This window comes from Lotus japonicus, chromosome 4 (genome assembly GCF_012489685.1).
Source record: "Lotus japonicus ecotype B-129 chromosome 4, LjGifu_v1.2".
NCBI classification, from domain to species: Eukaryota; Viridiplantae; Streptophyta; class Magnoliopsida; order Fabales; family Fabaceae; genus Lotus; species Lotus japonicus.
In genome coordinates, this window is record NC_080044.1 from 18,088,252 (window position 1) to 18,103,960 (window position 15,709).

The 15,709-nt window shown below is 31.3% G+C and overlaps 1 protein-coding gene and 1 long non-coding RNA gene across 2 annotated transcripts; one reads left to right on the forward strand and one right to left on the reverse strand.

Annotated features, from left to right (window-relative positions):
- The first annotated feature begins 747 nt into the window (after window positions 1-747).
- Window positions 748-2,757, forward strand: LOC130712399 (GDSL esterase/lipase At3g14820-like). Its single transcript, XM_057562234.1, has 6 exons — window positions 748-1,003; window positions 1,159-1,292; window positions 1,735-1,965; window positions 2,074-2,338; window positions 2,429-2,645; window positions 2,736-2,757. Exons 1-6 carry the CDS (start codon window positions 748-750, stop codon window positions 2,755-2,757), a joined length of 1,125 nt encoding a protein of 374 aa, XP_057418217.1.
- A 4,382-nt stretch (window positions 2,758-7,139) lies between these two features.
- Window positions 7,140-8,675, reverse strand: LOC130715154 (uncharacterized). Its single transcript, XR_009011561.1, has 3 exons — window positions 8,199-8,675; window positions 7,544-8,116; window positions 7,140-7,407 (listed from the first exon to the last, which is right to left on the reverse strand). It is a non-coding gene; the product is annotated as an uncharacterized LOC130715154 (long non-coding RNA).
- Window positions 8,676-15,709: the final 7,034 nt, after the last annotated feature.

Sequence of the window (15,709 nt, forward strand, 5' to 3'; positions counted from 1 at the left end):
CAGTTCGGATGACTTAATGAAGGAGAAAGTTCAGGAAATGACGAAAAATAGTATTATAGTTAGTTTAAGTTATACCTCGAGTAATTTCTACACCCGGCTATAGAGGGACTAATTCTACCTATTTTAAAAATTGCAGACCAAAAGTAAAGATATTATGTATTTTTGAAAAATAAATATTTCAAACAAATTAGTTATGAAAATATTCCGATACGATAGTAATCAAATTTACCATCTTGTAATCATGATGGTAAATTATGATCATGATCATTACTAAAAATATATTTCAAAAGTATCAATAATAATAATAATAATTTACCTTATTTAATTATTTCAAAAATTAAATAATAATAACTATTATTCGAACACATAATTTGAATTCCGCTTATAATTTGTGGGACCTATTATGAAATAGGTAAACCCATGTAAAGCTTAACCACTGAAAATAGAAAAAGAGTAAGTTGAACCTTGAATTCCCCCTTCAAATCTCTTTTTCCTTTCTACAAAAGGATTCTCATTTATGAACTTTGATTTAGCTAGATTTTAAACGGTAAAGATTATTTTAAGTAAAAAACTAATAGTTATTATAGAAATATATTTAGTTGTTTACACTTTACACCGGGTTGATGGTGTAGTCCCGACAACAGATCTGAGTCATAAAAATGGATTATCTCATATTAATAGGAAAAAAGTAATTGCCTATAAATATTTGACAAAGTTGCAAGAAAATCATCAAGCTAGGAAGTAAAAATGGATTACTTATTGTGTGAGAAAATGTTAGTGATTATAGTTTTGGTTTTCTTTTCCAATAGAATTCCCAATGTAGCAGCTGCTAATGCCACATATCCAGCATTGTTTGCATTTGGAGATTCAATTCTAGATACAGGAAATAACAACGATCGTTGGACATTGACTAAGTGCAATCATCATCCCTATGGTAGAGACTTCGAAGGAGAAATACCTTCAGGAAGATTCTGCAACGGAAAGGTTCCTACAGATATTATAGGTAGCTGTAATTGTACACATTCTATTGGATTTACATTTTATAAAAAATAAATATGTTTTGTTTCCACTCATATCGATTTGCCTTTTGATGGTGATACTAAAAACAAACAACTACCTTGATTAGTATTAATTTGAATATGAATGTGTTCTATGCAGCGGGAGCTCTGGGAATCAAACAAACAGTGCCAGCATTTCAGTTGCACGACAATATAACGGTTGATGACCTTGCCACTGGTGTCTGCTTTGCTTCAGGTGGCTCAGGAAATGATGATTTCACGGCTGAGTTTCTAGTACGTAGCAGTTTCTGTTGACTTATTATGTTTAGATTTGGGTTGTTCATGATTTGCTGTATAGTTTACTCATATGAGAGGGTTTATCTCATCATATATTTATTATTCGAAAAAAAAAATATATTAAGTAAAACCATTTTTGAACTTAAATGATCGCGAGTCAATCATTTAGTCCTAAAAGAAAGAAATTATATTTTATCTCTAAAAATGAAATAAAGATCAATTTAGTGTTTTTACTTTTTACAAAATCAATTAAAATAAAATAAAAAAGACTAAATTTGTCATTTCTCGTCTTTTGAAAATCAATAAAGTGATTTTTTTTACATAGATTAACTTAAATGATTGCTTTGATATCTTTCAAAAACTAACCAAAACGATGTTCTAGTCTATTATATTACTCTCTAAAATGTTTATATTTCTTATGAGTTGTTGTGTTTATTAGGGAGTTATAAAGCTATCAGACCAACTGGAAAATTTCAAAGCTTACATACAAAACCTAGATGCGGCTATTGGACCCCAAAAGGTGGCTTCCATCATATCCAACGGCTTGTACCTCGTTTCAGCTGGGAACAATGACATTGCCATTACCTACAGTTATAATATCTTAAGGGGAACGATGGATTTCCAAACCTATGCCGATAACTTGGCTTTGTGGGCTTCAGATTTCCTCAATGTTAGTGAGTAGTGATGTCACTGAATTGATTATTCAATTTATTTTATCATTCAAATTTAATTTTCCTTGAAGTAATTATTGATCTTAATTGTTAATCACCACGTGAAGAGTTTGTACCAACTCGGAGCACGACATGTGTGGGTTCTAAGCACCTTGCCCCTGGGATGCTTGCCCTCAACTAGAACTCTACAGGGTGGACTACCTTTTAGGCCGTGTTCAGATAAACTCAATAATGAATCGGTATACTTCAATTCGAAGTTAGAAGAAAAGATTTCTACTTTGAAAAATCAAACCAACCTTCCCAATTTCGATGTTAGATTCATTGACGTCTACAATCCTATACTTGAACTAATGCAAAATGCTGCAAGTAAAGGTCATTTTCATTTCTCAATGCTTTGTTATTTTATTTTAAATGTTAGTGAAATTTTCTTTATTAATATGTTACTTTTGTAATAACTTTCAGGGTTTACCAACGTAGCCAATGGATGTTGTGGGACTGGGGTAATTGAACTTGGACCGCTATGTAACTCGTTCGATATCTTATGTCAAAATACTTCATCATACTTTTTCTGGGATGCTGCTCATCCGACTCAGAGGGCTTATGAGCTCATTGTCGATGATATACTAAAAGCAAACAATATTTCAAGCTCTTTTAATTATTCTCCTACAACTTCTACCAGGCATTATAAGAAAATGGACGCTTTTCGTTTTAAATAACGCATTGATACATTTGTGACTTTTTTCGTATGTAATTTTTTTCTTTCCTGTAGTGCATGTTTGGATGTGTTGTGAAAAATCATTGATGGAAAAATTATGGTGGACAGTGAAAAAATTAAAAGAAGTTACTTCTATCTACAGTAGTTTCAATTTCACCGTGATTTTCCTCATGTATAAACATGCACTCATTCCTTACACTAGTCATTTGTATACACACAAATTCACAAATAAATAATATTTTTTATAACCTTTTCCATATGTGTTTTACTTTCTTTTTTTTCTTGTACTTTTCCATATATGATTCAAATTATTCATTAGTAATTTTTTTGGACCAAAGTATTGTTTTCTTTATCATTCACAAAACCTAGTGTCACACAAAAGTCAATATAAATCATGGTGTTTTCTTCATTTCTTCTATCTTTGCGTAATCCTACTCATTTTCAACAAAGGGCATATAAATCACATGGGAAATAATATTGATTACTGACGATATAATTATAAAACCGGTACAATAAAAGAGAACCACAAAAGGGGTGGCTGCTACGAGCCCAGCCCAAATGTCCAAGTCACAGCACAAGAGAAAGTCAAAAATAAAGTCTAAGAAACCAAACTATTTAAGAGACTTTATTTTAACAAAATAGCCAGCTGGGCTTCCTCCGTCTATTAGGAATATTAAAATAACATTGGACTAAGCCCAATATATGGGCATCCTCCGTAAGTTACATTTACATGCTATAAGTATTGTACTGTTTTCTATTTTACAATCTATCAAAAAAAATGACTTCAGCCAATTTAATTACTTTTTTTATCGTTAATTTCCTTGTTGTTAGGATTAGCTCTGCTAGGGTTCTTGGTGAAATTCTTGAGTCTTATCGGTGTCACAAGTGGTGAATGTATATTTTCTTAAGGGATTTCGCCTAGACTTCTGGCTAGGGTTCGATCTCTTCTGAGGTAAAAAAATAATACATTTGTGGCCAGGTAGGGGCGGATTTACCGTTTGGCTTGCCTGGGCCTTTACCTAGGGCCCTGAGGGAAAAAAATTATTTCTTTGGACCAGGTAAGGTTTTGGGGGAAAAAGAAGAAGAAAGAAATGGCAAAATTGTGAAGAGTGTCCTATGTTGATCGATTGTGAGGATTGTGTTGTGTAGCTGTGGGTGAGGCCTGAGGGAGCGAGGCGGTGGGCAAGGGTGAGTGGGTGAAGCGGTGCGTGGGTCATGGGTGACTGGGTGAGTGAGTTTGTGAATGAAGATGGTGGTTGTGGGGTGAGGGAGTGAGGTGAGGAGGAATCAGGAATGTGAGTGAATGAAGAAGATGGCTATGGGTGAGGGAGTGAGGCGATCGGTGGGTGATAAGGTGAGTGAGGGAGGCGGTGAGAGTGAGTTACAGGACAATGGAGGAGTACATTTGATATATCAGCTAGGAACAGGAAATGAATTGGGATAGTGGTTTGTTTGATCTTTACAAAATTCTTAGATTTGAAGATTTTTGGGATTTTGGTCTAATTGGGTTCATGTTCAAGTCAAAGATCACATGTCAAAATAGAAGGTAATCAATAATCCCATTATCGATGAAGAACAATAATTTTGAAGATGGTGTATATATAGATGTAGGAGTCAAGTAAAAAAAGACATGGATAATTCTTCAAGCGTGGTTAAGTATGCTAATATATTTTTTTGAACTCAAACCAATAATATTAAATCAAATCAAATCCGGCATAGAAGCCAATACATCAATCCTCAAGAAACTAGATAACCTCGGAGGCCCCTCCTCTACCCATACAACGTCTGGGAAAGAAGAGGCATTCCTAGCAAGATAATCAGAACACATGTTCCCCTCACGGAGAACAAAAGAGAAAACAAACATATCAAAACTAGAAGCTAAACTATGACAATCCTGGATAATGGAAAACAAATAAGAGGCTCCCAAAGCTTTCTTCCATGCCTGCAATAAAGGTAAACAATCCGTCTCAAAATGAACTCGGCGAAAGCCAAGCTGAATGGACAGCTCCATCGCCCAACGAAGACTAAGTGCCTCAGCCACAGTAGGAGAGAGAGCAATCGTTGGGTACTTTGCAGCCGAAGCCAACACTTCCCCAACGTTGTCCCTAGCCACCATACCAAAACCAGCGAGATGATCCTTCCCCACCGCCGCATCAATGTTTACCTTGATCATGTCCTCCGTTGGCCGCTTCCACTTCGCGTCTCCGTGCCCACCTCTAGTCAAAGCCGCCAAGCTCGGCGTGGAATCTGGTGCAATGAGCGATGATGCACGAGCAAGGACAGCTGCGATCTCAAACTGCTTCTCCTCAAACACAAGCTTGTTCCTAGCCTCCCACAAAGCAAACACAATCCGTTGAACTTGTGCCACCGCCTCTAAATACAAGTCTCGCGTCACCGTACGCATAAAATCCATGATCCTCATACCAGGAGCCACACGACCGCCAAGTTGGCTTGCAAACCAGCAACCTCTAGCTACATGACAACCCAAAAAGAGGTGATCAATTGTTTCATCCTCTTGTGCACACAAAGGGAAGCAAGAGTCAACATCTACACCTCTCCGACGAAGCTTTGTTCTCACCGGAATCGCTCCAATGCATGCCCGCCAAGCAACCTCACGAATCCTTGGTAAACTTCTTGGACGAGTTTTTAATGCTAATATACTTAATATTGATAAAATTAAGGTGATATTAATTTTGAATCTCTTAACTATATATTTGGGTTGAGTGTTTAATTGAGAATGAAACATATTTGTCATTGCAACACACTATTTACGTCGAAACACCACAATATCTACAACCGCAACCACAATGTAAAGCAGGTGTGGGTAGTTAGGCTTAGACTAGTCGAACCACCGCAATATATATATATATCCGCAACCGCAACCACAATGAAATTACACCCCTTGTTCTGTCACACAACCCATTGGAAGGATCTATACCTGTGTCAATTGGGAAACTGAAAAAACTACAAACTCTGGACCTTGAGCAATGTGGGCTCTCAGGGAATATACCAACAGAGCTTGGTGATGTTGAAACACTGACAAAGATTCAACTTTCAAACAACATGTTAAGTGGCAATATACCAGAGAAGGTCATACACGTGAAGATGCTCCAACAGTTCAATGTGTCAAGCAACAGGCTCACAGGAAGGATCCCTCCACACAAGGCCAACATCCCTTTATCAGCATTTCTGAGTAACCTTGCGCTGTGTGGATCACCACTTCCTCCTTGTAAAGTTTTTAGTATATAGTTTTTGACATTAGTCCATACCCTATTACTATGAAATAAAATCATGTGTAACAAGGAAATTGAAAGCATGAAAAGTTTAATGATTTTGCCCACTGACGGATTCAAGATTTTTAAATTGTGGGGGCAGTATTATAATTGTGCAAACACACACACACACGCACGTGCACGCACGCGCACGCGCACGTGCGCGCACACACACACACACACATATATATATAGCTTCTTCAATCAATCAACGAGAGTGTTCAGAAACAAATAATTAATTCTCTTTTATATTTTTAAAAACCACAAATAAGTAAGAAAAAAAATTTAATTCATGCATTTTTCATTTACAATATGTGAAGAAAACTCCTTAGATTGATGCATTTTTCAAAGCTATTTTTAATATATATAAAGACATTTAAAATACAGTAGATATATAAAAAATTAATTGACACTCAATAAAATTTTAATTAGTAACAATGTGTTACACACTAGAAAAGTTTTTCACCTTTTAATAAACTTTAGAGGTATGATTCATTTCACTTTTTTCCACCTTTATTTTTCATAGATTTCTCTTTTATCATCAGATCATATTACTTATCACATCTCTTACTTTCTTTCTCTTTTCTTCCTATTTCTCTCTTCTCTCCACTTTACTTCTACCTTAATTCTAAACTTAATACCTAGTGAAGGTAAATATAAATAGTGTAAGTAAATTGGTATGATATCTAGTAGGGGCAAATAAACTGTGAAAAATAATTAACATTTTATCAATTTTATACTACTAACAAATAAACTTTCAAACCAACTTTCAAACCAAGTGGGGGCAAATGCCCCATACTCTCCTACATAAATCCGTCCCTGATTTTGCCCAAATCTCTTCTTCACCCTTAACTTCTGATGCCACGAGTATGTCATTCAATTCAGTATCAATGGTTAAAGTATCTATAATATTACTAATGTTTTTACCCGTGCGCTGCACGACGAAAGATTTTTCTAAGTTTCTTACAGTTAAATTTTTTTACATGAAATTCAACCGATTAACTGCCATAAAACCATAGATAACAATTGAAACTAAATTTGATACGTGTGCACAACAATGAAATCACATATTGAATCCAACAGAGGCGGAAGAATACATAAATATATATAAGCAATAAAAAAATAGGATCCTTATGCATTCCACTTGATGCTTGTTGACCCATGCTCATTAGTAGTTTATTGAATATGCAAAAATTTGGAAAATGGTTTAAATAAGACATAAAAATATATTTCACGGCTACTTACAATGTGCATGATACAAAGAAGTATAAAATCTAAGATAGATAATCTAACCATTCATATGTTCTGGAATACTTCTTCATACATGACATTCCGAGTACAATTAGATACTACTCCTTTGTCATCGACTATAAGTATCTTCAACCCTTTTCATGCAAAACCCACTTATCAACCCTAACTTCTTTGAGATATGAAGCAGCATTTTGGGGAACAGGCTACATTTAAACAAAAAATAGAGAATATGTATGAGAACATTGGAAAGCTTTAGTATGTAACAAAGATGAAAAAACGCTACAAAAAATTACGAAATTCATATAACAAAAAAAAATAGTTAATCACAAATAAACTTACAACTTGATTTGATGAGTAAAACTCGTGAGTGATCTGAGTATAAAATTCACATTCAAAGATTGCTTCTTGAACAACATTTTGTTTAGGAACATCAAGATGCATGTCACCCTCTTGAACAAAATTTTGATCATCGTCAGAGAAATTAAGAGGATCAGAAACAGGAGGAGGAATAGATGAAGGATTTCTCTGATATAGAGGAGGAGAGCCTTGATAAGATTGACATGAAAAACCTAAATTCAGGATAAAAATCAAGAACACCAAGAGCATCAATATCATCATTCACGCCCCAATCTATTGGAGGAGGACCTCCAGGAACTTGAATTTCTCTATGGTTTTGATCACGAACATCAATGTGGAAAATGGAATCATCAACCTCATGGAACCAAATGATGCACTTCCCCTCCAGGTTATAGTATTGCCTCAATTCATACCAACCAGTGGTTAGGCGAGGCCTTTCTTCATTCATGTTATATCCCACAATATGCTGCTTCCCCCATCATCAATCAAAACCCATTGTGGCTTTAACTTGTTCCTGTTAAGCCTCACATACGCACGACTCAGTTCACCTTCCCTCTGAAAAAAGATGAAAATAATCAGAGGATGGGTTAAGAATAAAAGGAAGAAAATTTAAAGGATTGAGGAAACCTGAATATACTTCTAAATAGCGACTATGAACAGGGAAGAAACTCTTGTAATGGAGGTTTTGATGATTTACTGGATCCATAGAAAAGTTTGGAACCAAAGAAGAATTTGAGGGATATGGGAAAGCAGTATAAGGAACGTATGAATTAGAATAGAATATATAGAAGGGGAAGAATAAAAGGGCATGATGGTTGAGTTTCCATGCAAAATCTGATGTTTACACGTGTTCCATTCTTTCAACTTTTCAAATTAGAACAATGGGGAAGAAGAAAGATTGCATTCATGGAATATTCAATGAGTAATGATGAGATTGTTGAAGAAAGAATCCCTTCACATCTGAAATATTTTTTGACAATAGGGACTCCTTTTGATTTCACGTGAGGATTGAAAGAGTTTTGGGAATGACAAATATAAAGCACTACACCATTTAAAGAAGTTATTGGAAGTTATAAAAAAAATTTAAAGATATTAAAATCAAAAGAAATAGAAACGGTTTTGGGAAATATAACAATAGATCTAAAATGAGGAAACAGAAGTTAGAAGGGAGGGGATTATAACATAAATCAATCAATAGAATTTAAAAGGATAACACCTCAAAATATCTTTTATATATTTCAAGGAATTAGAAACGTTGAATCAATATCAATATCAATATCAATATCAATATCAATATCAATCAATCAATCAATATATATATTAGAAAAGAAGAACTTCCATAGTGACGTGTCAGCACCAAATTAATTCTTAGTGACGTGTCAGCACCAGATTAATTCTCATAAAAATTATTTCACGTGTCAATTTGTTAGAGGATATAATTTTCAATTGATATATGTTTTAATTTTATATATTCTAACCTAATTAATTGATATTATTTTAGAAGATATAATTTTCAATTGATATATGTTTTAATTTTATATATTCTAAAATAATTGATTGATATTATTTTAAAATATAAGATTTGGTCTTTTAATTTATTTTAAATTTATTTTTAGAATATATTGATTAATTTTTATTGAATTTTTGATTTTTTTATTAATTCGGGATTTTATGAGTTTTTATTGTGATTTGCTAGATTTCGTTAGTTTTTATCTATCTTTATTTAATTCCATTTTTAATATTAGATTTGATTGGGATTTAGGTTGTTTATTTCTTAATTTTATTTTAATTTATCTTATTATTTATTTTACATCCTGAAAATACTTTATTTTATTTTAGATTTACTTTTAGAGTATATTAATTAAATTTTCTTAAGTTTTCGGATTTTTAATTAATTCAGGATTTTGTGAGTTTTTATTGTGATTTGCTAGACTTGGTAGTTTTTATCTATCTTTATTTAGTACCTTTTTAAATTTTAGATTTGATTAGAATTTAGGGTGTTTATTTCTTAATTTTATCTTATTATTTATTTAATTTTACTTCCAGGAAATATTTTATTTTATTTTACATTTATTTATTGAGTATAATAATTAAATTTTATTGAATTTTTGGATTTTTAATTAATGCAGAATTTTATGAGTTATTATTGTGATTTGTTAGATTTTGATAGTTTTTATCTATCCTTATTTATTTAATTTTAATTCCAGGAAATATTTTATTTTATTTTTGAGTTACATTTAGAGTATAAATGAATTTTTATGGTATTTTTATTGAATTTTCATATTTTTATTTAATTCAGGATTTTATGAGTTCTTTTATTTTATTTACTAGATTTTGGTAGTTTTTATCTATCTTTATTTAGTACCTTTTTAAAGTTTAGATTTGATTAGGATTTAGGTTGTTTATTTCTTGATTTTATCTTAATTTATCTTATTATTTATTTAATGCTAATTCTAAGAAAAGGGAGTTGATTTTGTGCTGAGGGTCCACAAAGCTACCATGGAAACGCAGAGATTTGATAGCTGCTATTTCTACCTCTGCCACATGTCGCGATCAGGACAGAGGTATGTCGTAAGATGATGTTACGTGAAGAAGAGTTTATCATGTTGTGATTGATGGTTTGTGTCATTTCAGTTTATCCTTTGTTCGTAATTCAATCCTGAATTCTTAAATTTCACATATTTTGTGTGTTTTGATCCAAAAGTGTACAAATTTTTGCATAGACCCTTTAACGAATCATTGTTGAAGACGTAATGTTTTTTCTATTGTTCTTCTTCCGCTTTTGTATTTTTTAAAACCAGATTTTAGTATAGTTTGTAGAAATCCATGCGTGTGAAGCCATTCTAAACCAGATTTTGGTATAATTTATAGAAATTTACGAAACTTAGGATAGTCTGAATTTATATTCATTTCTCAAATTTTGCACGTTTTTATTCATCATGTTTGAGTTGTGTGTATAAGCATACTATTTGCACTATATGTGAATGATGCACAACTTACTAATTTTTTTTTTAATGATGCACAGGTCAGTCAAATTGATGAAAGCATATGAAGAGCTCACATTTAATCTTCATGAGTATGTTTAGCCCATTCTTAAGGTTGGTTCATGTTTTCCTCAAACTCATTAGTTTTGCATATACTCATGTTTTAGTATGCCAATTGGGTGACTTATCTTACTTTGCTCTATATATTTTCTTAAGTTCAATTTAAATTGATTGTTAGTATAAGTTTATTGGTGAAGTAACCACAATTATTTTGGGTGAGAGAATTATTTTGTTTTTTCTCACATATATAAATAATTTGCTGGGGTGCGCACATATGGGGCAATACACCTTTTTTTGTTTCTCTTGACTGAAATGTTCCTTTGGTTTTTTGTTTCACAAGAGTTTGTAAGATCAAGATTTGGTCATGTGGTACAACTCTATGTTTTGATGATAACAAGTATTTATTTGTGGATGAACAATTAGGATACTCTAACGTTTGTCTTGAGTGTTTTGACAAACAGGTTCTGATTCTGACACCAGAAGATATATTCATCAGAAGATCTGAGGATCAGAAGATCTGAGGATCAGAAGTTCTAAAGATCAGAAGATCAGAAGATCTGAGGATCAGAAGTTCTGAGCATCAGAGGCTCTGAAGGTCCAGAAGCTCTGAAGGTCCCGAAGCTCAGAAGGACCAGAGGCTCTGAAGGTCCAGAAGCTCTGATGGTCCAGAAGCAGAAGTTACGAAGGTCAGAGGATCCAAGCTTCCCTCTGACTCTGATCACCAAGCTTCACAAGTTCCAACACGAAGCATTCCTCAGATCAGAAGTAAATGGTTACAGGCAAATGTCACTATCAAGAAGTACAAGAGCAGTGTACTATTCTGAAAAGCCTACCTAACAAGGTTCAGCCACAGCAGGTTCTGGAAGTTCCAGAAATGCCCTCCAACGGTCATATTCTCTCAACAGAAATATCCTTTGCACCTTGGACTATTTAAGGCTGAAGAAAAGAAGAAAGAAGATAGAGAGAGACCAATAGCTGCAATACAAGAAAAGATTCAAGCCTCTACTTTCTTCATCTGTTCTTATTTGGTTTACACTCATCTTATTTAGAAGCAAACCTTTGTAAACACCAACCTCAAACAGTTGTTTGATTTTCCTTAAGGGACCGGGTAGGTCAGTATCCTTAAGAAGACTAAGAGAGTGAATCTTAGTGGTGATTCCTTTAGGAGATCAAGGTTGATCGGATCCTAGAGAAGACTAAGAGAGTGAATCTTAGTGTGAGCTAAGTCAGTGTATTGTTAGTCACTTGTAGGTTTCAAGTGCAGTTGTAACAATTATCTGATTAGTGGATTGCCTTCATTCTAAGAAGGAAGAAATCACCTTAACGGGTGGACTGGATTAGCTTGAGGGATTTATCAAGTGAACCAGGATAAAATACTTGTGTGCTTTTCTATCTCTTATCTTTAGCACTTAAGCTCTCGAAAGATTTGTCAAAATCTTTAAGGTGGAAGCTTTATCTTCAAAACTCTATTCAACCCCCCCTTCTAGTCGTTTTTCACACCTTCAGGGTTCCACCCCAATATTCACAAATACACTAAATACAATTCTTTCACCACAGTCCTTTCAAATTTGTGAAGGAGGGTATTTTGTTCTTCAAGACTTCATTTTGGGTTTCTGTTTCAATCTTCTTCATGAATTGATTTTGTTCTTCAACTAATTGTAAGATGTCATATGCGTCAAGGATTCCTGTTTTTCTCTTCTTAATCAAAAGCAAAAGGATTGAGGAAAAGAAAATCTTCTAGGGTGCAGAATATTCACTAATTGGAAAGAAAAAAAATAACACGTGTCATTCTCAGATTAATTCTCATAAAAAAATACATTTTAAAATTTTAGATTTGATTAGGATTTATGTTGTTTATTTCTTGATTTTATCTTAATTTATTTTTTATTTATTTTTAGAGTAAAAAAAAGACATTTTTAAATTTTAGATTTGATTAGGATTTAGGTGGTTTATTTCTTGATTTTATCTTAATTTATTTATAATTTATTTTTAGAGTATTAATTAATATATCCCAAACTTTTTTTTTAAAAAGAGTGAGTTTGAAAGCTATAGCTTAAGTTAATTTATTAATATATTCCCAAAGAATAATAATAATAATAATAATAATAATAATAATAATAATAATAATAATAATAATAATAACATGTGTGTGCGAATATGGGCCGGTTGGGTACTATAGTGCCCATACCCACACCCATACCCTCTATTTTTTGCGGGTAATTATCTATATTCAACCTCATACCCATTTAGTGGTTTTTTACCCTACCTATAGTGTGTATTTTTTGCGGGTACCCTATGATTTTGAGACCCATTGTCATCCATGGATTTAGATTTTGGCAACGATGGATAGCTTCCTGTAATGACATTGAATTGTCTAAAGTTAGAGAGCTTCGAGTTGCTACCCACATGAGTATGGAGACGGGTACATGTAATTTTTAAAAACGCGGGTATGGAGATGGTACTATAGTACCCACCCATTGTCATCCATACTTAGTTGGATTAAACACAATAATGTTATACTTTATGATATATCTTACACAATCCTGATTTGTGCTACTATCACATTAAATTTTTTTAAGATTAATATGTTGATAATTCCTTATATCTATGATTTGTGTTATCGTCTTCATATTTATGAATGTGAAACGAGTTCCTCTTGGTCTCAATCGGGCTTAGAAGAGAAGTCTTTATGTCCACTTTACTCATCAATTCTGACTTTTCTATTTCATTCGTTGTTTAATATATTTTTAATAATCAAAGTATTAATTAATGTATCAAATACAATAGACATATTTCCCGTGCAACGCTCGTGTAAAAAACACTAGTAAATAAAAAAAAAAACATAAAAACATAGAGGGGCCATACGAAACATAATAATAGGTTTTAATCAAAATTAAAATAAGTAATCTTTTTTTCTTAAGATCTATTATAACCTAAAATAATATATATTTACATAAAGGAAAAATCTATTAACTTTCAAACAAAATAATAATTTGTTATTCAGCTTTAATCATTCCTCAAAATTACACAATAAAATTCTGATAGGATACTAATGGGAAAATCATTAACAATAAATATCAAGAATATTAAATTTAGTTAAATGATTCAGGTGAAATAACCCATGAGGGGGGGGGGGGAAATTGATTGAAATTCAATGTTTTTAATTTTGGATATTAGGGAATCAAAGTATTTTTTTTAAAGAAGGGAATCAAAGTCTTGAAATACTAAATACTAGATATTATACCCGTGCGTTGCACGTGTTTATTTACAATATTTTTTAACATTATATAAAAAGTATTATAGTTTAATTCAATAAAAATTAAAATATTTTTAATCATAAATAAAAAAAATTGTGTAAAGACATTTAAATAAATATTATTACAGTTCTTTTTATATAAATAATTAATATTACTCAAATTTAATTATTAGTATATAAATCATTTTAGCAATTAAACAATTTATTTATTTAATAATATGAAAAATAATTAATTTAATTTGAAATATTAAAATTTCATAAGAAATGTTAAGTAATAAATTTTTAATGCCATAAAATAAGTTTTAATATCATTTTTTATATTTTTTACGCGGAAAATCATTTGCTCTGACATTTCAAGACCAAGAAGTGATAACTTAAATAGCCTTTTGATAAAAGAAAAATGCCTAAAATATTATCTTATGAATTTAATTTTTTTCAACTTGTTTGGTTTGAGAATGTTTTCTCACACTCAAAAGTCATGATACTAATCCCTTGAGACTCTACGATCACGTTAAGTAAATAGGTCAAACCTCTCACAACAAACAGTTATCCAACTTTGGCCATTATTATTTTTCTCTATTATGTTTCCTCGAGTAATTTTTACTAATATATCATAGATAGAAAATATATTTAATTTTTTTAATAATGCACATATATGTTATAGTTAATATGAAATACCTTTTAGGAGCAATTTTTTTTAAATTTTAATTTTTTTATCCATATTATTTATTATTAAATACTTTTTATTTTTAATATTTGACAAATGTAAAACTAAAGATAATTTTATGTTTTTTTAAGTCAATTTTAATTTAATGCAACACTTGAGTTTTGCTTATGTATTTAATGCTAAAACTCAAGTGTGATTTACACACACACACACACATATATATCTATATATATATATACACACACAGAAGATAGATATATATATAGATAGATAGATATATAGAAGATAGATAGATTTAAAAGTATTTTATATAAATTAATTATTAATAAATAATATTTATTATTAATTTTAATTTTTACTTGTCAAATGCAAATCTCAAGTCAATTTTAAGTTTATGAATGTTGTTATTTAATATAAGTAGTTGAATAGTTTTTTATTATATAAATTTTTTCAGTTTTTAATATATTTAATATATTTTTTTTTATTTTTTAATGTATTTAATATAAATGTATGAGAGCTTTATGGTTTAATGCATTTAATACATGCAAAACCTCAAGTCTCATTTTCATATATATATAGATATAGATTAAGTAATTTAGATTACTTACCATTGAGGTTAAAAAAAAATTTAACTTACATTCGGCTTTTAAATAATTTAATAATCTAATAAACCAATACCAAAATAATGAGTTTTTAGGTAATTGTCATTCCCCAACAACATAAAAATTACATATAAGGTTCAGGAGAAACAACCCATGAGGAGGGGGGTATAATTATCTTTTATTTTTAACTAGTGTTTTTTTACCCGCGCGTTGCACGGGGAATATGTCTATTGTATTTGATACATCGATTGATATTTTAAATTATAAAATATTTAAGATACTAAGAATGTAAGAACAATTATAATAAATATGTAGATATTTAAAGAGCACAAATTTTGAAAAACACAGAAGTTAATAAGCCAAAAGCTTTAAGTTTTGCATATGTGAGTTATAACTGAATTTTGATTGTGAAGATGTATACTCGTGTTGCATAAAGGGTAATGCTTTTGTGTTTTAGATATATAACAATACATAAATATATAATTATTGTTTAAATTATTAAAAATACACTTAAGTTAAAGAAAAATGAAATTTATTTTTTTTAACTCTACTTTATTAGCACTAATAAATTTAGGTAAT

What these genes read in the sequence shown, in the direction of transcription:
- LOC130712399 (XM_057562234.1), top strand. Translation starts at nt 748, where the DNA reads ATGGATTACTTATTGTGTGAGAAAATGTTAGTGATTATAGTTTTGGTT. An exon ending in ATTTCACGGCTGAGTTTCTA is followed by an intron (nt 1,293 to 1,734) that starts GTACGTAGCAGT and finishes TGTGTTTATTAG; the next exon opens with GGAGTTATAAAGCTATCAGA. An exon ending in GCAAAATGCTGCAAGTAAAG is followed by an intron (nt 2,339 to 2,428) that starts GTCATTTTCATT and finishes AATAACTTTCAG; the next exon opens with GGTTTACCAACGTAGCCAAT.